The sequence below is a fragment of the Neoarius graeffei genome, chromosome 2 (assembly GCF_027579695.1).
Source record: "Neoarius graeffei isolate fNeoGra1 chromosome 2, fNeoGra1.pri, whole genome shotgun sequence".
In the NCBI taxonomy this organism is placed as follows: domain Eukaryota; kingdom Metazoa; phylum Chordata; class Actinopteri; order Siluriformes; family Ariidae; genus Neoarius; species Neoarius graeffei.
Genome location: NC_083570.1, coordinates 31,850,227 through 31,874,140, shown reverse-complemented (window position 1 = coordinate 31,874,140; position 23,914 = coordinate 31,850,227). Strand labels below are relative to the sequence as shown.

Below are 23,914 nucleotides of genomic sequence, written 5' to 3'. Positions count from 1 at the left end.
TACATTTCAATCAAATTCTATCTAATTCAAATACGAGAGCGCATAATATGTTAATGTGATTCGATGTTCTCATTCGAGGACGACGTGCTGCCTTTGTAAGAAAGCTTTGGTGGGTTTTTTTTTCACTTTTGTGGTTTCCTGCAGGTGTGGCAAACGATGTTTGTTATCATTTTAGCATGATTAAAGATGCTGCCTTTATAAGAAAGCGTGTGTTTTTTGAAACTGGGGAACTGGGGGTGCGTCAACCTGGTTGGAGTATAGAAGGGGGTGCGCGGCCAAAAAAGTTTGGGAACCGCTGCCCTAGAGCAATGCAGATTGATGAGCCAAGCCACTATGTTCTACAAGATCCAACAAAACCTTGTTGGCATCCAGTTTCCTGATGAAGTTACCAAGTTAAACAGAACATCTAGATTATCTAACAGTTTTCCCTAGAGGCAATTGCAGTGCAATAATAACATTTACAAATGCCATTATGTTTAGAACCATAATTACTTGGAATAATATTAATTTATCATCATTACCTACTTCTGTTGATCAGTTTAGGAACCTTGTAAAATCCTCAATTAATACTATGGTTTAAATTTATACTATAAATTATGATCATCTAGATTTTATAAATTATGATTGGCTATTTATTATTGTATAATCTTGTACATTATGTCCATATATTTTATTGCATTACTGTGTTTTGTAATGTATACTTCCCACTATTTCTAGAATAATATATTCCATATATAATCATTTGTGTGTGTGTGTGTATATATATATATATATATATATATATATATATATTGTGTGTATATATATATATATATATATATATATATATATATATATACACACAATATATATATATATATATATATATATATATATATATACACACACACACACACACACACACTAATATATATATATATATATATATATATATATATATATATATATATATATGTCAAGGGTTCAAGGGTTGCGTGGTCCCCGTGGTAGTGGGGGCACTTGGGGCAGTAACCCCCAAACTGGGAGAGTGGCTCCAGCAAATCCCAGGAACAACATCTGAAGCCTCAGTCCAGAAGAGCGCAGTCCTAGGAACATCGAAGATACTGCGCAGAACCCTCAAACTCCCAGGCCTCTGGTAGAGGACCCGAGCTTGAGGATGACATGGATCCCCCCCCCCCCCCCCCCCCGGGGGTGAGAAGGAGATTTTATATATATATATATATATATATATATATAAACTTGCTTCCTTCTGCTCTGACAATGTTCCCTAACTGAAGATTGTGTTTTCCAGCAGGACAATGCTCCATGCCACACAACAAGGTCAATCCAGGTGTGGCTGGAGGATCACAAGATCAAGACCCTATCATGGCCAGTCCAATCTCCAGAACTGGACCCCATTGAAAACATCTGGAGTATGATCAAGTGGAAGATGAATGGTCACAAGGCATCAAACAAAGCTTAGCTGATTTAACTTTTGCACCAGGAGTGGCATAAAGTCACCCAAGAGCAATGTGATAGACTGGTGGAGAGCATGCCAAGACGCATGAAAGCAATGATTAAATGTCAGGGATATTCCATTGATTTCTGAATTTATCCCGAGTTCAAAACATTAGTATTGTGTTGTTTAAAATTGAATATGGTCTTGATTTCTGTGCATTATTCAAGGTCTGAAAACACTCCATCCTTTTCTTATTTTGAACAGTTGTCATTTTCTGCAATTAAATGCTCTAAGTGACAATATTTTGATATGGAATTTGGGGGAAATCTTGTCAGTAGTTTATGGAATAAAACAAAAAAATTTCATGTTCCTCAAACACATATCTATGAATAGGAAAACCAGAGAAACTGATAACTTTGCAGTGGTCTAAATTTTTTTCCTCTCAGAGCTGTATTATATTAATACCAACCATCAAACACCATTCCAGCAACCTTTGGGAATATCAAAGCAACAATTTATATCAATCACATACTATAGTTTGAGCAAATGAACAGCAGTGCAGCCTTAGAAATAGTTCATGCAAGTTTTGCAGAAAGATCAGTCACTGATCCATTTTTTTGTTGTCATTATGTCAGCTTTGGAGGGATGTCCTATCCCTGGTAATTTCACTGTGGTTCCTGATTTTAGTTACCGACTTATCAAAGTGGACTTAACACAGGTTTATACCAATAAAACTGGCACAATTCAAATATTCGTACAGATACAGGCCTCTCCATTACATATAAAATTTGGGCTCCACTCCAGCCTCTAATAAGAAAGCTTTGATTTTGGGCATCCTGTGCACCGTCAAGCTAAATAAACCTCTTTAGTTTGAGCTTACTTAAGGTTATTTTAGCATGGAATTATTCAAAAGCGGTATTAGGACTCCCTTTACCCTTTATTTCAACAGAAAACTTCGTTTACACTTGAACAGTGTCAAGAAGAATTTTGGAACAGCCAACGGTGAAGGAATTCAAGTTTCTCATCAATTTACAAACCAAACACAGCAGGACTCTGTGTTTTTCATCATACGTTAGTTAGACCAGGAGCTGAGTCAAGTTTTCCTGGGGCTTATATTTTTTAAGGGAGATTGGCATAGATATGTTGGCAAGGTTATATCTAACTTTACAAGAAATAATCACCACACACATTCAAAGTTTATGAAATCTTTATTACTGATTTTTGCACGGTTCTTTTTAAGTTTATGTAGTTCAGTTCAGTTTCTGTATCCTTATTTTTAAGTTATTATCAACACCCATAATGTCTCAGGAAACAGACACGTGCCAATTGACTTAAATATCACTAGCAAAATTAATCATCAATTTCATAAAAATATAATTTCTCACTCCTATATCTCTCCTTTAGGACCACAAAGACAAATTCCAAGCTAAATTATTATATTACAACATTCAAAATCCCAGATGACATCCCAGTCAGTTTCAACTGAAGTTTTCTATTAACCTCTTACTTTTTTTGAGGGCGAAAATACCTGGGCTACTGTATAACCTGAGTGATGGGGCTGAACGATGATACAGCGTTCGCCATGGGAACTCAACACATCATGCCGCCTGAAATGTAGTCCTTCAGTTGCTTGCAGGCTGACAGCACTTTCACTTTGGCATTTTTTACCGACCCCTTTATTACTGACACAGTCTGATATGCTAGGAAACGGTAGGGGCTCTGAGTGTGCCTCTTCTGTGGCTGTTTCGGCCCTTAAATCATCTTCAGTGCTTGAAGCAGCCCACCCAAAAAACTTTGTCAGCTTAGACTGCACCATTGTTTGGTTCATGGAAAGATAAATTACATCACCACACCAGGCCGATCAAGACGCATTGCAATTGGTCAAAAGTTTGGCGCTCATTTGGTCATTATGTGTAGTTGATTTTTATTGGTCACAAGCATGTGCTCATTGTTTACACTCTGGCTTCCCATCGTCTCTTCACTGGGGTTGGATTTCAGCAAACTGAGGGATTTGTGGAGGGATTTCTAGAAAAGATGACATGATAAAGATGACACATACATTCATCACTGTGACAACTGCTAGTAATTTTCTCTTCATCACTGATGGATCATGTTTGTCAATAACGAGTGTGACGAACACAGTCGGGAATGCTGCCTTACATGCTTTGGAAACTCTTTGCGGACCATGGCTTCAGTAGTTGTATGAGGGACCATCTTCCCCCACAGAAACACACACAAACTCACCTGAAAGTCGCCTGACAGTAACACTGTCAACCAGATTGATGATGTTATCATCAATGGCAAGTGGCGGAGATCATTCAGAGATGTCCAAGTCTACAGAGGTGCGGAAGTCTTCAGTGACCTTCTTACCATCAGGTTGAGGCTGCGGCGGACTGTCTTGCGGACACAACCCAGGAGATGTTTAGATGTCAACAGGCTGAAGTCTCCACAGGTCAACGAGCAGTTCACCATTGAGCTGAGGAACCACTTTGCAGTTCTAGCCAGAGAGGATGCGGACCCAGGCCCTAGTGCCAGATGGGAGGCCATCAAGAGGACCTTTGTGGAGACAGGAACCAACGTCTTGGGGTACAGGAAAAGGAAGGACAAGGAGTGGATATCACCAGGAACATGGCAGAAGATAGCGGAGCGGAAGGTCCTGAAAGCCAAGATGCTGGCCACCAAGTCTCCATAGTAGAGCTCAGGAGGCATACAAGGCCAAAGACAGGGAGGTCAAAAGAGGTGCTAGGAATGACAAGCAAGCCTACCTAGAAGGGCTAGCTAGGCGAGGCTGAGCAGGCAGCACAGAGAGGTGAGATGAGTGTGGTGTATAGGATTACCAGACAGCTTACTGGTACGTCATCAAACCACTCCATGCCAGTTAAGGACAAGCAAGGCAACAGAAGAATGGGAAAGCAGCAGGTATCAACTCCATCCATGCAGAGATGCTGAAAGCTGACCTAGACACCTCCAGTAAGGTCCTCACTGACGTCTTTAAGGACATCTTGTTACACCTTGTTAAGCGACCTTGGGTATTTTGAAAGGCGCTATATAAAACCAAACTATTATTATTATTATTATTATCTGGAATGAGGAAGCTGTCCCCGACGACTGGAACAGAGGCCTTGTTGTGAAGCTACCCAAGAAAGGTGACCTCCAGGCCTGTGATAACTGGCGAGGCATAACACTCCTCTCAGTCCCGTCGAAGACCATCTGTAGGGTTCTTCTTGGCAGAATTGGCAGAGCCATTGACGGTAGACTGAGACAGGAACAGGCCAGCTTCAGGAGAGGCAGAGGGTGCATTGACCAGATCTTTACGTTGAGGCACATCATCAAGCAGTGCATCGAGTGGAACACCCCTGCACACATCAACTTCTGTGAAGGAAATTTAGTGAATGAACATTCCTATTCTCTTTGTTTCTGTGTGTTGAGCTCAAGTGGCCTAGTGTACTGAGAAAAGTTGTTTTTTCCACATGCTGTAATTGCCTTTCTGTGGCCTTGGCTGGTGATAAGCAGGGTGTCTGGGTTCTCCCTAACCACGCATCCACCTGCACATCCCAGAGCATGCCAGGTGCACGCTTTAATAAAGCTTCATAGAAAATCTTGAGCCAATCATGTACAGATGCGAGCAGTAAGCGAATATCTTCAGAGTATAATAGATAACATTTCTAAGACACAACTCAGAGTGCATACTCTTGGCATCACTGAAGTAGTGTCTTCTTCTCTTCTTCTTCTTCTTCTTCTCTTTCCTTTCCTATTTTATATATCTGTTTTATATGATCTACTATAATAAATCACTGAAAAGACAACTGCTAAGTGTTCTGGAGTGTTTATTAGAAGTTTCCATTACAATTTGGCGTCTCTGGGTGGGCCCTACGCGTTTGATCCTCGGACGACAGGACACTCCCAAGGCTATGGTGCGGAGCTGAGAACTCGGACGAGAGACTAGACTGTCAGGGCTCACTGAACCAGTAAGTGATAACTTTGCATTCTTGTGTACAGAAATTAATGGAAACAGTATTTAATCCTGATATAAGAGACGGACAGAAATTTGTCCTAGTCAAGTAGGACTGCTAAGCTGTGGTACCATCAATATGTTTGCAGAAACAGATAAAACACAATTTTGAGACAATAAACTGCGAGTAGTTTATTGGGCTGTGTAAGAGAATTATCCGCCAAAGTGACGACTGGGTAACAGCTCACCTACTTGAGAGAGTGAAGTAAGGGGGTGTTTCTCGACGGATTCACGTTCAGCAATTCGTAACTGGGAAAGAATTGAAATTTGCTCCCTTTGTTCTGTGTGAACAACTGGCCCGTCGTAGGAATGGGATAGAGAGGTTCGATCACGAAGTCGCCAAGACACACTGGTGTGCATGCAAAATATTGATGAGTTAACAGAGTACTGTCCTCCTCCAAATTCTCAAACAGAGAAATAGATTTTGTACACATGCGTGAGTTGTCTTTGAGGTTGTTGTGCTAAATGATACCTACTTTTAGCTTAAGATAAATGTCAGATAAATTGTTTACTAATAAGAACATACCTAAAGGATTATTGCGTCGCATTTTTGGACATAGTCCAACCTGTTCTTCTTGTGATCCTAGTAAAAAACTCAGCCATTGTTGTCATAACCTATTGATATAACAGTGTACAATGGGGAACAGAAATGGTACGTAAGTTAGGGAAAGAAAAGAAAAAAGCAAGTAAGCCTGAGGCTACATGTGCTATAATAAGAATTGGCTGTTCCTATGACAGCCCAAACATCCAGTTTATGAAAACCTCATATGGCGAGGACTGTTTGGCACAGTTTGACATATAGGTAAAGGACTTAGGATTCCCTGAGAAGGGCAGTTTTAATCCCAGGCAGATAGAACAGTTAGAAGAAAAGTTGAAACGGAAGGAAAAAGAAGAGTCTGCAGATAATGTTAAGTTCTTAGGGGACTGGAGGGCGTTTTCTGCATGGAAAGAAGAAACACTTACAGTAAGAGAGAGTACAAAGGAGAGAAACGACAGGCAGGGCTCTCACCCTCTTCTCAGTGTTTGAAATTTCAGATGGACCCTGACCTGGAGTCTGCCCCACCACCCCGACACACACTGCCTCCTCAGCAAGGCGGAGCATCACTCCCACAAGCGCCTCACCCACAGAAAGGGGGAGAAGTCGAGACAAAGCAAAAAAACAAACAAAAAAACTGAGCCTCTGGAATCTCTCCCAGCCTACCAGCCGCCTCCAGCGTCAGCGCTTCTCCATCACACACGAGATCCGGTCTTGCATATGGCGACGGAAGACACACCCTCCTGGACCTGACCACATGCTCACCAGTGGGTCCACAAGCCCGTAACCTAAAGTCTGAAGTCCTTCATCTTCCAATTGTGGGATTGGCTGGACCGGACAGCTGATATCAAGGAAAGCATGGCTTCTCTTCCCAACGTGAGAGAGGTAGGAGGAAAGAGATTTGGTAATGAACTGTTGATGTTTTGCAAAGAATTCTGGCCAACCACCCATGAACTTCGCCGCCTACTCATGACCAAGATGGGTCATGAGCAAGGTTTCCAGAGAGTGGCCAGAAGCCGATTAGCGGATGGCAATAGTGAGTATAGAAATACCCTCACTGCTCTCTGTGCTCGTCTGATCGAAGCTTTTCCCTTGAACATAGACATTACTAAGATCAGCATGTATAAGCAAGAAGATGGTGAAGTGGTGTCAGTGTTTCTCGCTCGTCTCACTGCCGCACACGAGAAACACAGTGGCCTGACCAGGCCCGTGACCCTGGCTGCAGTGGAGGGCACTCCTGAGCCTCACCAAGATCGAGCAGTATGCTGTGCATGCAGAAAGGCTGCTGAAAGAGAAGAAGACAAAGTCAACAAAAAGAGACCAAGACCTACATGCTGCCACCCTCACTCTTCTCCAGACTGCTCAGCCTGGACAAAGAGGAAGAGGTCGAGGTAGGGGCCAAGGCAGGATGACCTGGGGTGACCCGTCCTGGAGGAAAGGCACAACCTGCTACAACTGCAATCAGAAGGGACACATTGCTTGATATTGTCTCCACAGTAGCAAACAGAGGCCCCGTGAGGAGTATAGCAAAGCAGACTGATGGGCGGACTCCGGGAATGGGCCCCACACAGAGAACAGGAGAGGTAACACACACACACACCTGATGATATACCGTACATACACAGACAGGAACATTCACATAACGTTAAAAGACATTAGTAGCAGCACCTGCATGCAACAGCAAGACTACACAAACGCCCGATACACCAGTCCAGGTAGATACACCTGAAGTTGCATTAAGTTTGTTAAAATACACAACTACTCCCTTCTCTAAACTCCCTTGTATGCCCCTCACTGTATGTGGGCATGTGTTGACTTTTTTAATAGATTCTGGAGTGGGACACTCAGTCATACAACATCGGGTACTGCCAGTAGACCCACCGCTCAGCTCAAATTCTATTCAGATGATGGGCATCTCAGGATGACCTGTAACCGAAACTTTCTCAGTCAACCTCCCGTGTAAAAGCGAGGGAGGAATAGTTACGTCCCACTCATTCCTCATCCCACATACATGTCCAGTAAATTTGTTAGCACACGATTTAATGTGCAAATTAGGAGTAAATCTCACATCCACTCCAGATGGACTAACTATTAAAGTAAGTGAAATGTGCGGTGTGCAGTATGGTCTTGGAAGCCCCCTGTATGTGTACGTCTGGAGGCTCTGCTCAGATCGACTCACACAAACTCCCAAACACCTTGTACAGCTCGCACACTTGAACACTTCATCAGTTGACACATTATATGAAAGAGGAAGATTTGCATTGCACGGCACATGTTCACCAAGGGCAAGAAGTTTGAAAAGACTTGGTTTGCAGACCCCCATGCACGTGAAAGATTGACCCTCAAAACTACATATTGGTCTAAACATTATTGCGCTGTGCAGGTCCATCTTACTCGTTGTCCAAACAGCTGCATCAGTGTTCATCGCAGTGTTCTCAAACATGTAATGCACGGCCTCGTGTCAGAGGACTCTGAGGTTGGCTACTGCCAGCATGATTTCTTTGACATCGTTAATTCCATACCCCATGTATCATTAGCAAAGCCACAAGCCGCCCATTGGAAAGACGTGGGGAAATGGCTCAAGAAGTAAGCAGCCAATGGCGATGAATGGTCCCAAACAGAGGACCCTAGTGTGTTGTTTTGCCAAAAGCTTGGGGTCTACAAACAAAGTCATGCTATGTGTGTGCATGTTAAGCGCAGCGTAATATTAAGCCACTGATGACCAGGGTCCTGGGAACCCTGGCCATAGTGGCCTGTTTGTCTCCGTTTCCACAGGCATAACTTCAGCAGAGGTGCACCCCAAATTGGTGGGAGTTCCAAATTCCATTTGGGCAAAGGGTAAACATGATGTAAGCCTAATAAAGAATGCTGAACCAGTGGTGATCACCCCCAAAATCAGATTTCAGGCCTAAACAGACCCAGTACCCACTCAAACCAGAAGCAATTGCAGGTATAAGACTAGTCTTTGATTCGTTGCTGAAGGCAGGTGTAATTGTCCCTTGCCAGGACTCTCCAGTGCGCACTCCTATTTTTCCAGTTAAGAAGGCAAGAAAACCGTCCCAGCCCAATGAGTGGAGGTTTGCCCAAGATCTGCAAACAGCCAATGCTGCGGTTGTTCCGCGTGCACCTGACGTCCCTAAAGAGCGCTCTGCAGACCACACCCACTCTGGAATTGTCTGACCCCAATAAACCATTTTGTTCAAATTGTAGATGAAAAGGGTTTCATGACCTCTGTTTTTTTGCAGAAACATGAGGATAGATTAAGACTTGTAGCCTACTTCTCCAGCAAATTGGACCCAGTGGTGGCTGGACTTCCTGTTTGCCTGTGTGCAGTTGCTGCAGCTGAAAAGGCGGTAACTGCTTCCAGAAATATTGTGGGGTACTCTAACCTCACCCTTTTGGTCCCACATGCTTTCTCCCTGCTTCTGTTGGAAAAAAGACGTCACATTTGTCAGCACAGAGATGGTTAAAGTATAACATGGTTATACTTGATATGCCTAACATCATTGCGAAACATCGTTCTGTTCTGAATCCTGCCTCTCTTCTCCCTACAGAGGACGATGGAGAACCACATGACTGTGTCGCTCTCACTAACGATTTTTGTTTCCCCAGGGCAGACTTAAAGAGCGACCCTTTGGAAAATCCAGACATGGTCCTGTATGTGGATGGTTCAGCCTCCAGAGACGGGAAAGAACAAAGTAGGTTTTGCCGTAGTCTCAGATCACGAGGTCCTCAAGGCGTCGTGTCTGTCCTCAAACCTGTCGGTGCAGGCCGCAGAGCTCTGTGCCCTTATTGAGGCATGCAAATTGGCTGCAGGGCAATCTGTCAATATTTTTACGGATAGCAGGTACGCATTTGGCATTGTGCACGATTTTGGCACCATTTGGAAACAGAAATTCTCTCACTAGCACAGGATCTCCCATTGCACATCATAAACTGGTCTCTGAGTTGTTGGATGCTATTCTACTCCCTAGAGCCATTGCTGTGTGTAAGTGTGCTGCCTATACTAACAATACTGATCTTGTGTCTGAAGGAAATGCCAGGGTGGACGCAGCAGCTAAGTGTGCAGCCTCAGCTTCCAGTTCACCCTCTAACCTTGCTTTTCCGAAGGTTTCTACCCCCTGTTTACAGCTAGTGGACCTTCAGAGCACTGCCACCCAGGACGAGAGACGAGTTTGGAAACAGGCCGGCTGTATCTTTGCAAACTTGGTCTGGGTTTGTCCCTCGGGCCATCCCTGTCTACCAAAACACATGTTCCCTTTCTATGCAAAATTGGCCCATGGGCTCACCCATGTGTCAAAAGGGGGGATGGTAGCAGAAGTAACAAAGAGATGGTTCACAAAGAGGTTTTCAAATTATGCTGCAAAATTTTGCAAGCAATGCTTGATATGTGCACAACATAATGCAGGTCAAGGTATCAAACTAACTCAAGCAGCACACCCAATACCAGACAAACCATTTGCTCATCTCCAAATGGACTTCATTGAACTGACACTTAGTGAGGGAAAATGAGTCCCTTAAAAATAAACTAAGCAAAGCTTGTGCAGAAACAGGGCTAGGATGGACAAAGGTCCTCCCTGTAGTACTCACACAAATGAGGATGCAAACTAGGCCTAAACATAGGTTAAGCCCATTTGAAATTCTGTTTGGACAAGTACCCAACACGGGGATAGGGCCAGCCCAAGGAACACTGCCGGACACCACACTGTGTGATGATGCAATGTTGAATTACTTTGCAATGCTGTCCTCTGCTTTGAAATCAGGATGAGAGATGAATGGTGGATTCCATCCACCATTGTGATGCTATCCATAAACAGGTAAAAGAAGCACTTCCCAAGCCTGCTGAGGGACCTCTGCATGATCTATAACCAGGGGATTGGATAGTGGTGAAAGACTTCCGACAAACCAAGTGGAACAAGCCACGGTGGAATAGCCCATTCCAGGTCCTGCTCACGACCCCAACGGCAGTGAAGGTCACAGGCAGAGTGACATGGATCCACGCTAGCCACTGCAGGAGGGTTCCTGAACCGGCTGAGCAGGAGGAAAAGGAAGGCCTAAGTGACCCGGCCGCTGGTAAAGCGTGTGAGGAAGAAAGGAATCACTGCATGGAACAGTGTGAGTATCACATCAAATCACGCAGGCACCCTCAATAGGGAACAGTATTTCAGTGCCTAGCCGATAGATAAGTCTTAGGGTTTCGAGTTTTCTCCAAGTCCCAGTGAGGTGGGACGAGGGCTGATAGGGCATGCCCGCCCTCTGAGCACCAACAAACGTCAAGAAGGGCAATGGTTAACTCATTAACATCACTGAGGCACTGAACAAGATGCGCAAGGTTGCTGAACAATTACGAGCAGATGAACATGGAGGAGTCGAAGATAGTTGATGGCGTTGGTTCAGTGGATGGAAGACTCTGATTCCATCCATCATTGTGATGCTATGTTTGCTCCCTGTTTTCTGTCAATTTTGTATGTCTGTGTTTCAGAGGCAGCTGACAAATATTGGTGACCAGATGGTGAAAATAGGCCCAAACGACTGGCCTGACTGGCCTCCAAACCCACACGAAGACTATAACCCACCGTTTGACGACATCAGCACAGCTGACATGAAATTAGCCCTAGCTTAAAACACTCATTTGTGGTTGTTTTTCTGTTCTATTGTTTCCTGGTCCATGTATATAGCTTGCTAGCATTAACTTAAGATATCTATGTCTTACAAAACAGCCTTAGCATTATCCTTGTACACTCAATGATGTGTTAAGTCGAATCTCTCTGGTAACTCTTACCACTGAAATTGTGTACATTTCTTTCTTTTAGCAATTATTATCCTGTAGGATAAAAAAGGGGGAGATGTGGAGGAAATTTAGTGAATGAACATTCCTATTCTTTGTGTTTCTGTGTGTTGAGCTCAAGTGGTCTAGTGTACTGAGAAAAGTTGTTTTTTCCACATGCTGTAATCACCTTTCTGTGGCCTTGGCTGGTGATAAGCAGGGTGTCTGGGTTCTCCCTAACCACGCATCCGCCTGCACATCCCAGAGCATGCCAGGTGCATGCTTTAACAAAGCTTCATAGAAAATCTTGAGCCAATCACGTACAGACGTGAGCAGTAAGCAAATATTTTCAGAGTATAATAGATAACATTTCTAAGACACAACTCAGAGTGCATACTCTTGGCATCACTGAAGTGGTATCGTCGTCTTCTCTTTCCTTTCCTATTTTATATGATCTACTATAATAAATAACTGAAAAGACAACTGCTAAGCGTTCTGAAGTGTTTATTAGAAGTTTCCATTACACTTCATAGATTTCCAGAAGGTGTTTGACAGTGTGCACTGAGAGACTCAATGGAAGATCCTGGCCTCCTATGGTGTACCCCCGAAGATGGTCACACCAATAAGGCTCTTCTACCTGGAGTTCAAGTGCAGTGTCATTGTAGATGGACGACTGGTTTCCTGTGAGGTCTGGTTTGTGACAGGGATGCATCATCTCCCCAATCACCATCAATTGGGTGATGAAGAATGCCTGTGACAAGCCCAGAGGCATCCAGTGGACCCCATTCTCCCAGCTAGAAGACCTCAACTTTGCGGATGACTTTGCTGTACTTACCCACCTCCAGCAGAAAACAGAGAGGCTGAGTGATTTCGCCACCAAGGTGGGGCTAACCATCAGCACTTCCAGGACCAAAGTCATAAGCATAAACACCAGATGTGAAATGCAGGTTGCTGTGAACGGTGCTCCTCTAGAACAGGTCAGTGACTTCACTTATTTTGGAAGTGTTAGCACAGACAATGTGGCACAGAAGGACATACAAGCTAGACTCAGCAAAGCCAGAGGTTCCTTCGCCAGACTCAAGCCAATCTGGGGATCCAGGCAGTACAGCACCACTACAAAACTCAGGCTGTACACCAGTTTTGTCAAACCAGTTTTGCTGTATGGCGCTGAGTGCTGGAGGGTGACCAAGAACGACATGAAGCTCAGCGTTTTCTACAACGGATGCCTCAGGAAAACCTGACGCATTTTCTGGCCCATGAAAGTCTCCAATACAGAGCTCTACCAGAGAACCGGCAGCCAGGACATCACCACTGAGATCAAGCGCCGCCAGATGTGATGGCTAGGACACGTCCTCAGAATGGACCAGTCACGTACTCCAAAGATCGCACTGAGGTGGACACCACCTGGAAAAAGGATGCAAGGACGCCCGAAAACCACATGAGGTGTACCATCATGCACAAACTGAAGGAGATGGGGCTCTCATGGGGTGAGACACAACATGCAGCAAACGACAGGAACAAATGAAGACGCCTTGTTGATGCCTTATGTCCCACCCGGGACGAAGAGGACTAAGTATAAGTAAGTCAGTTGCTTGCAGGCTGACAGCACTTTCACTTTGGCATTTTTTACCGACCCCTTTATTACTGACACAGTCTGATATGCTAGGAAATGGTAGGGGCTCTCAATGTGCCTCCTCTGTGGCTGTTTCGGCCCTTAAATCATTCAGTGCTTGAAGCAGCCCACCCAAAAAACTTTGTCAGCTTAGACCGCACCATTGTTTGGTTCATGGAAAGATAAATTACATCACCACACCAGGCCGATCAAGACGCATTGCAATTGGTCAAAAGTTTGGCGCTCATTTGGTTATTATGTGTAGTTGATTTTTATTGGTCACAAGCATGTGCTCATTGTTTACACTCTGGCTTCCCATCGTCTCTTCACTGGGGTTGGATTTCAGCAAACTGAGGGATTTGTGGAGGGATTTCTAGAAAAGATGACTTATGATAAAGATGACATACATTCATCACTGTGACAACTGCTAGTAATTTTCTCTTCATCACTGATGGATCATGTTTGTCAATAACGAGCGTGATGAGTGCAGTCAGGAACCCTGCCCTACATGCTTTGGAAACTCTTTGTGGACCATGGCTTCAGCAGTTGTATGAAACCAAGATGATTCTCTACAGCTGATCTTTACTTGGGTTAGAGTGTATATGAAACTAGTCCCAGTGTTGACTTTCAGACGATGGCTGAAATGACTCAGTTGACTGTCTCGGGGAGTTGTTACATTTTCTGTTGCTCCAAGGATGATTCACCCTTACCAGGATGATTCAGATGATGATGAAGTGTGGATCACTTATTAACAGACATTTCACAGTTAATGGAGGAAAAATAAAAGGAACACTTTCTATACAGTACACATATCTACTGCATACAAACAAAACATATTTCACTACAATACCCATACTATAGCACTCCAAACTGTATACTTAAAGACTTTTTAACATTTTTGACTTAAGTACATTCAAGCCACAAAGTAGGAAAACATATGGATGCCTCCCTGTACATCTATTATTAGCAACAATAGCTCCAGTACAAATAAAAAGTTTGGACACACCTAATTCAATGTTTATTTTTATTAATTAAAAGACACTTCATGTGGGCGGCACAGTGGTTAGCGCTGTCGCCTCACAGCAAGAAGGTCCTGGGTTCGAGCCCCGTGGCCGGCGAGGGCCTTTCTGTGTGGAGTTTGCATGTTCTCCCCGTGTCCGCGTGGGTTTCCTCCGGGTGCTCTGGTTTCCCCCACAGTCCAAAGACATGCAGGTTAGGTTAACTGGTGACTCTAAATTGACCATAGGTGTGAATGAGAGTGTGAATGGTTGTCTGTGTCTACGTGTCAGCCCTGTGATGACCTGGCGACTTGTCCAGGGTGTACCCCGCCTTTCGCCCGTAGTCAGCTGGGATAGGATAGCTTGCCTGCGACCCTGTAGAAGGATAAAGCGGCTAGAGATAATGAGATGAGATGAGACACTTCATGTTTTAAAATAATAGATGGGCTGTTGTTGCTCTTTACTTAGTTGAGTGGTTCTTGACATAATATAGATTACTACAGTTGTGGAATAGGGTTATTTACTGTACTTTTATTATTTACTACTTGGTGGTCTCAAATGCATTAAGAAGGCAAGAAGTTCCACTAATCTTTTTGTGAAAGTCCAAGAAAAGTCCAATAACTTTTGACAAGGCACATTTGTTAATTGAAAAGCATTCCAGGTGACTACCTCATGAAGCTGGTTAAGATGATGCCAATAGTGTGTAAAGCGTCAAGGTAAACACTGACTACTTTGAAGAATCTAAAATATGAAATTTTAAAACACTTTTTTGTTTATCACATAATTCCATATGTTAGTTCATAGTTAAAATTAATGAGCTAAAATTAGCTCATGTTTAAAGTCAGTAAAATTCTGTAAAGCTGCTTTGTGACAATGTCTATTGTTAAAAGCACTATAAAAATAAACTTGACTTGATAGTTTTGATGTCTTCCGTATTGTTCTACAATGTAGAAAATGGTCAAAATACAGAAAAAAAAAACAACCTATGAGTAGGTGTGTCCAAACTTTTGACTGGTACTGTAGCTAACAGTGATATGGATGACAATCACATCCTTAAAACAGTATATTGTACAGTGAAATGTTACAGATGTAACAAGTTATGTCTGGAAAAAAAACACTAAGAAATACCAGTATATACAGTATGTCATTTAAAATACGTAAAGAAATGTTACTTTGTTTACTGCTGATGCTGTTAGCAGCCATATTGATGTGCCATGTTCTGAATTTTTATGAGTAGAAATTTCATGCTCCGAGTTTCGCATGTTTTCTGTGCTTTTTTCCCCCCGAGTTGGAGTCTGCAGTCAAATGAAGCATTAACCCTTCATTTGACTACAAATGCACCCTTTAATGTGTTTCATAGACACTGTTGCACATTTGAGCCTTATTTTGCTTTATGAAAATTTGAACAAAGGCAATGAGTCATGTGCAGACAGCACACACTGAGTCAATATCAGCACAACCCGTACAGATTAAGCTGTATCTCAACTGTGTTGCTAATTGGGAAGACATCAGTACAATGTCGTTTTGGATCACTGTTTTCACCAAATTAAAATTTGTATTCAGTTGTTCTAGTCTATGCTGTACATCAATCAGCTGAAGATTACCCGTTTAAACAATGGCCCAAAAAGTAGGTTTCACCCATTTTGGATGTAAATACCTTCAAATTAAAAGTGAAATATTTCAACTCTAATATACTGTGGTAAACAGCTAAAATAAAATCTGTCAGTGTCCAAATAATCATGGACCTGACTATACATTAAAATCACTAAAACGTGAAGTGAAACACTGATGATCTCATTACAAAGGCACCTGCCAAGGGGTAGGATATATTAGACAGCAATAGAACAGTCAGCTCTTGAAGTTGATGTGTTGGAAGCAGGAAAAATGGGTAAGCGTAAGGATCTGAGTGACTTTGACAAGGGCCAAATTGTGATGGCTAGATCACAATTATGGTATAGGCATCTCCAAAATGACACATCTTGTGGGGTGTTCCCGGTATGCAGTGGTTAATACCTACCAAAAGTGTTCCAAGGAAGGACAACTGGTGAACCGGTGACAGGGTCATGGGTGTCGAAGGCTAGCCCATATGGTCCAATTCCATAGAAGGGCTACTGTCACAAAAACTGCTGAAAAAGTTAATGCTGGTTAAAACAGAAAGGTGTCAGCATTAACTTTTTCAACACTTTGGACTACAGTAGCTCTTCTGTGGAATTGGATCATATACAGTGGTGCTTGAAAGTTTGTGAACCCGTTAAAATTTTCTATATTTCTGCATAAATATGACCTTAAACATGATCAGATTTTAACACAAGTCCTAAAAATAGATAAAGAGAAGCCAGTTAAACAAATGAGATAAAAATATTATACTTGGTCATTTATTTATTGAGGAAAATGATCCAATATTACATATCTGTGAGTGGCAAAAGTATGTGAATCTTTGCTTTCAGTATCTGGTGTGACCCCCTTGTGCAGCAATAACTGCAACTAAACGCTTCCGGTAACTGTTAATCAGTCCTGCACACCGGCTTGGAGGAATTTTAGCCCATTCCTCCGTACAGAACAACTTCAACTCTGGGATGTTGGTGGGTTTCCTCACATGAAATGCTCACTTCAGGTCCTTCCACAACATTTCGATTGGATTAAGGTCAGGACTTTGACTTGGCCATTCCAAAACACTAACTTTATTCTTCTTTAACCATTCTTTCATAGAACAACTTGTCTGCTTAGGGTCGTTGTCTTGCTGCATGACCCACCTTCTCTTGAGATTCAGTTCATGGACAGATGTCCTGACATTTTCCTTTAGAATTCACTGGTATAATTCAGAATTCATTGTTCTATCAATGATGGCAAGCCGTCCTGGCCCAGATGCAGCAAAACAGGCCCAAACCATGATACTACCAACACCATGTTTCACAGATAGGATAAGGTTTTTATGCTGGAATGCAGTGTTTTCCTTTCTCCAAACATAACGCTTCTCATTTAAACCAAATTGTTCTATTTTGGGCTCAGCCATCCACAAAACATTTTTCCAATAGCCTTCTGGCTTGTCCACGTGATCTTTAGCAAACTGCAGATGAGCAGCAATGTTCTTTTTGGAGAGCAGTGGCTTTCTCCTTGCAACCCTGCCATGCACACCATTGTTGTTCAGTGTTCTCCTGATGGTGGACTCATGAACATTAGCCAATGTGAGAGAGGCCTTCAGTTACTTGGAAGTTACCCTGGGGTCCTTTGTGACCTTGCCGACTATTACACGCCTTGCTCTTGGAGTGATCTTTGTTGGTCGACCACTCCTGGGGAGGGTAGCAATGGTCTTGAATTTCCTCCATTTGTACACAATCTGTCTGACTGTGGATTGGCGGAGTCCAAACTCTTTAGAGATGGTTTTGTAACCTTTTCCAGCCTGATGAGCATCAACAACGCTTTTTCTGAGGTCCTCGGAAATTTCCTTTGTTCATGCCATGATACACTTCCACAAACATGTGTTGTGAAGATCAGACTTTGATAGATCCCTGTTCTTTAAATAAAACAGGGTGCCCATTCACACCTGATTGTCATCCCACTGATTGAAAACACCTGACTCTAATTTCACCTTCAAATTAACTGCTAATCCTAGAGGTTCACATACTTTTGCCACTCACAGATATGTAATATTGGATCATTTTCCTCAATAAATAAGTGACCAAGTATAATATTTTTGTCTCATTTGTTTCACTGGGTTCTCTTTATCTACTTTTAGAACTTGTGTTAAAATCTGATGATGTTTTAGGTCATATTTATGCAGAAATAGAGAAGATTCTAAAGGTTTCACAAACTTTCAAGCACCACTGTAAGCTAGCCTTCATGCCCCATGCGAATCAATGAGTCTTCGACACCTATGACCCTGTCGCCATTGTTGTTCTTTGGAACACTTTCGGTAAGTACTAGCCACTGCATACTGGGAACACCGCACAAAATGTGCCATTTTGGAGATGTTCAGACCCAGTCATCTAGCCATCACAATTTGGCCCTTGTCAAAGACACTCAGATCCTTACACTTGCCCATTTTTCCTGCTTCCAACATATCAACTTCAAGAACTGACTGTTCTCTTGCTGCCTAATATATCCCACCCCTTAACAGATGCCACTGTAATGAGATAATCACTTCACCTGCAGGGGTTTTAACATTATGGCTGATCATATAGGTACATCCTTTCAACACACTTAGTACCCTTGTTTCGTTTCCTATTCTACAACTGTATACTGAAATGATTTCTAATCCCACTAGCTGGTGTCACCCAGAACAGTCTCAGTTCATCAATATAAAAGTTCTTTTCTGTTTAAAAAAACTACACATACATCCCAGCAAAAGCACATGGAGTTGATCTTTTTAATCACATGTTGTCATTCTTTTTTTGTCATTATTAATGAGTTATATAAATGTGATAATCCATCTGGCTTATAAACACTTTATACATTTTGACTCCAGTTAGTAACATTATCAGGAATTAAAGTATATAGGTAATGCGCATTTGAGAATATCTCCAGCAAATAGCTAGCAAAGGGTCAATGAGAACCATGTAAATATCATGATTCAAGAATAAAAATTTCTACAGGACACAGAAGGAAGCAATTGCACAATTTTACACATTTACCTGCAGAGGAATACCATGTACGGGTATGGCCCTATAGCAATGTATATTCTCTGTTGTCTTTCATATCCCCCCCATTCTCTTCATCAGCATAAACTTTCAGATAAAGAGAGGGAGTTAAAGGGAAGAACTTGAATATTTGCATCAGTTTTTGGCTTGCAGTTTACTTTCATAGTGCCATTTAAGTAACTGTCTCTTTTGGGCGAGTCTTCGTGTGTGGTTCTGTGGTACTGTTTGCATTGGATACTTCTGTCCAACATGCTGGGAGCCATCTTAAGTTTATCATTGTAATCTTGCAGCAAAACAGAAGCATTTGACACTTTGCTTTTTATATGGTTATATGCTGTGTCCCCTGACTTGTGTGTTCCATCATCAATCATGCAGTCTCTGGGTGTCTGAGGTAATGTGCAGCACTGAACTGTGGAAAGCTGAGCGTGAGCTCGAACATTTACAGCATCAGGTGGAGGTTTACATGGACTGGTTAAGTGTGATTCATCAGCTCCTGAATCACCAGGTGAATGGTCCTGTGATTGATGGCGCAATTTGTGCACATGATAGCAGCCATGCTTTTTGAGACAACTAGTTCTTGGGGTTAGAGCCTGGGAACACTTGTGGAAATGGGCAGGAACACAATGGACATTGTTCACATGATGATTGGTAGTTGTGTGCATTGCATTTAGTGCGGAGAAGATGCTCTGATCTTTGTCTACATGATTACCTGTTGAAGCAAACTGTGAAGCTGGGCACGAACACTCTTTATCTTGCATGCAGCTGTGGTGATGGGTCCACTGTGTGCTCATTTCGTGCTGGGACAAAAAATGGCCACAGGTACAGCCAGTATTGTAAGAGTAATTATGAAGATATACAGGATCTCTGCTCATCATGCCATTAGAATCTGAATTTTCTATTACACGTTCAATTTTGTTTTTCAATGGACAAGAAGGATGTTGAGGAACACTTTCACTATTTAGTTGAGTACACTCATTTTGGACCTCTGTTTTTTTCATATTTCTAACAGTAGTTGCCAATGGCTCAAGTTCATAGTCTACCACTTGTCCCCTGGTATCTGACTGGTATTTGCTTGCCTGACAGGGTTTTCCTTCGCAGTATGATGATGACAAGTTAGAGGTACCAGCTTTAAAAGCATGACACTTTGCAAACAAATTAGGCATAGGAATCTGTCCGCAAGTGCCCTGTGGACCAATGCAGTGACACATGCACTGAAAGAAGAACGTAGAAAAAGCCCAACTGATACACATGATTAGCATCAGAAATGTTCCAAGCTGAGTGTAAGCCAGTACTGTAGATGGCATCATCATTGCTCCAGCAACAAAAGTGGTGAGTGCTGCCATAGCAATTGCTGAACCCATTCTGCTCAATGAAAAAACCACCTTCCCTTCCCTGTCAGGTTCTGGAGCAAGACGGTATGCTACACCATAGTGAACTGTAAAGTCCACAGAAAGCCCTACAGCCACTGATATGGTAACAGACTCTAGTATATTTAGTTCCCATCCTAAAAGCACCAATGACCCTACAGTCACAAAAATTGTTCCAGCAATAGAGATAATGGCATAAAGACTAATAATGATATTCCAGGTGGTTAAAAGCATAACACTGAAGGCCACTGCCACTGAAAGTGCCATGGCAATAAGAGTTCCATCAGATAGACTATCCTGCAGGTCATAGAATTCCAAGTTGCTGACAAACCAACCATAGCTTAATCCATCTGGAGCATTCTTTAACTCTTCCTGGATCCAGGAATCCACGTCACGGTAAAACAGATGCATTTTTTCATATGCCAAGGTGAAGTGATGCGTACTATGAAATTCAAGCACAATGGCACGGATTGTATCATTAATGTCAAATCTTGGCCCCGGTGTCTTACTGTCCAAATGATAAACATTGCTGCGATCCAGCTCCATAATAGCTCGCTTGATGCACAACTCAAAAACATCCTGTTTGTAGGGGAATGTGGACTGACTGCAACATGGGTAGACTCTAGCCTCATCACAGTCTTGGTTCTCCATCCACTGCTTAAAAGTCTCTATGAAGCAACTAGTGAAATCTTGTTCATTAGACTGGAACACGAAGCTTTGGTTCCTGAGCTTCTGACAGAAATTGAGAATCCATACTTGGCTGGCAGGGCTGGCAATGTTAAAACTTGTGTCAAGTGTCAGTTTGCCTTTATTTTTGGGGTTCATGGGATCACCACTGTCTATTGGAATAACACCCCAGATTATGGTGATGGGCATGTGAAGATCTTCTCCATGGTGGACACGTTCAAACATGAACAGTTTTTTGTATTCTGCATCATAGCGCTCAAATGGATGTGTAGAGCGAAACACTTGAAATTCTGATAGCTCCAAGGAAGGTAATTTTATTTTAGGGCTTATACAGACAATATATGCTCCAACAGCAGTTATGAACAGGAACCAAAGGAGCCAAAGGTAGCGCAGCTTGATTACAATGCACGGCAATACCTTTTCAAAGAAAATTCGGGAACACTCAGAGAGAGCAAATAGACACTTATTGGCATTCCGATGCATGCTCTTCAAAAAACTTGTGGTGTGATGTGGTGACCTGAAGCATATGAAGATGTTAAGCAGGTATCGCTCATGGAGAACCACTACAGCAGGTAACCAGGTTACCATCAGTACATAATTGACCAGGATAGCTGTGCCAGCATAGACACCAAAGCAGCGGATGGCTGTAATGTTGCTGACATAATTAGCATAGAAAGCAGCAGCTGTAGTGAAGCTGGTGACAAACATTGAAAGAGCTGCATGCTGAAGTGTGACATTTACAGTTTCAGAGAGCTCGGAATTTGGCTTGTCAATTTTTGTGTAGTTCCAGACATCACATAAAACAAAAGCATCATCTGCGCCAATTCCAACAAGAATAATTAATGCTGTAAGATTCATAAAGGGGAAGAATTCAAAGTTGAAGACAACCCGATAAAGGACATAAGAGATAATTAAGGAGCTGATGATGGCAAACATGGTCATGATGGTGATAAAAACGGACTTAGTGTATACACACATAACTACTAGGACAATCACAATTGCTATTGCAGGATACATAGTATCTGTAAGAAGGTACTCCTGGAACAAATTGTGTTTGATGCCAAACTCTATGCCAGTGATGGTGGTGATACCATCTGTGGCGTTCCAGTTCTCAAAGTTGTCCAAATAAATGTTCATCATACTTTCACCTTTCTCTGTGGGAGAAAACAACATGCTGTACTTGAGATCAGGTGGATGGAATTCAATGCTCTTTGGGTTAAGGAAATCCTTGTCCACTAAGAAATGTAGAATATGATATACAGCATTGTATTTTGTGCACTTTCGTGGGATATTGGCACACTTGAACTGGTCTTTCCTGCGGGTATTCATATCCCAACACTCTGGACCTAATGTGCCATTATAATAATACTTGGCACAGGAGCGCAGGACCTTTAAGGTAAGAGATACATCCCGTTCTGTTATCTTTTGGCAGGATGACTTGTTGGTGAGCACAGCAATGTAGTTCCCAAGGGTCCAGCTAGGACAACAATAGGCAGATGTGGCACGCTGACACAAACTCCAGTACTGTGGATGGGAGCGAACCTGAGAAGACATTAAATAAGCACTTTAAAAATCATAATCAATGCATAACAGTGCAAATTACCACCCAAAATTAAAGCTCTTATTTTCATTTATGTTGCTTTTCATAAATATTCACCAAACATATACTTTTCCACATTTTTTCGACTTACAAACTGGAACTGAAAAAATACTTCATTGGGATTATACATCACCAAAACATTTATCTGTAAATAAGTATTCACCCTTGTTGTCAATGATGTTGATTGAATATCAAAACATACATCCAAATCTTCAGTGTGAGATTTAGCCAATTATCCACAAAGACATTTCCTAACTTTTCTAAAACAATTTTTAACAAGGGTGCAATTAATTTGTGCTATAACCATAAAAACTAGACTAAATCACCAAACTTACAAAGTCAGTTTTTTTGTAAATTACAGAAGTAAATGATTTTCAAATGTTTGAAATATGAATCCAAATGTTATTCATATTACTACTTATCAACCATAGGTTTTACATTCCTGTCCAAAAATATTTGTAGTCCACATGGATTCAAGGTGGGAAAATGAAAATGCAATTCTAATCTATAAATTATATACAAAGAAAAAATGAAAAGTGGATGTATCCTACAACAGGACAGTAATCCAAAACTAAAAATGTAACAGATAAAATCAACAGAAAACCACACCAGTTTCAATACTTAATTTGAAAAAGGCTGTGTATGACACATAAAAGAATTCTAATAGATATCAAGAAGAATGGGCAACAATTGGTCAAACAACCTAACAAACTTGGAACAATTATGTCAAAGAAATTTATTGTACTTCATTGTGTCCTACTTTTGTATTATGTTAGCCAAGTACAGTGGTGCTTGAAAGTTTGTGAACCCTTTAGAATTTTCTATATTTCTGCATAAATATGACCTAAAACATCATCAGATTTTCACACAAGTCCTAAAAGTAGACTTGTGAAACAAATGAGACAAAAAATATTATACTTGGTCATTTATTTATTGAGGAAAATGATCCAATATTACATATCTGAGTGGCAAAAGTATGTGAACCTTTGCTTTCAGTATGTGGTGTGACCCCCTTGTGCAGCAGTAACTGCAACTAAACGTTTCCGGTAACTGCTCATCAGTCCTGCACACTGGCTTGGAGGAATTTTAGCCCATTCCTCCATACAGAACAGCTTCAACTCTGGGATGTTGGTGGGTTTCCTCACATGAACTGCTCGCTTCAGGTCCTTCCACAACATTTCGATTGGATTAAGGTCAGGACTTTGACTTGGCCATTCCAAAACATTAACTTTATTCTTCTTTAACCATTCTTTAGTAGAAC

General features: G+C 42.0%; 1 protein-coding gene and 1 long non-coding RNA gene across 8 annotated transcripts in view; one reads left to right on the top strand and one right to left on the bottom strand.

The window, feature by feature from the left end:
• The first annotated feature begins 1,675 nt into the window (after nucleotides 1-1,675).
• On the top strand, nucleotides 1,676-12,235 carry LOC132881535 (uncharacterized). Its single transcript, XR_009654057.1, has 2 exons — nucleotides 1,676-11,100; nucleotides 11,468-12,235. It is a non-coding gene; the product is annotated as an uncharacterized LOC132881535 (long non-coding RNA).
• Nucleotides 12,236-18,729: 6,494 nt separating this feature from the next.
• Nucleotides 18,730-23,914, bottom strand: part of disp1 (dispatched homolog 1 (Drosophila)) — a 168,507-nt gene continuing 163,322 nt past the window's right edge. For all 7 annotated transcript variants that reach the window (XM_060914088.1, XM_060914090.1, XM_060914089.1 and 4 more), the window contains one exon: nucleotides 18,730-22,595. In XM_060914088.1, the coding sequence (XP_060770071.1) occupies nucleotides 19,077-22,595 (3,519 nt within the window). In that variant the 3' untranslated portion in view covers nucleotides 18,730-19,076. The remainder of the gene's footprint in view (nucleotides 22,596-23,914) is intronic.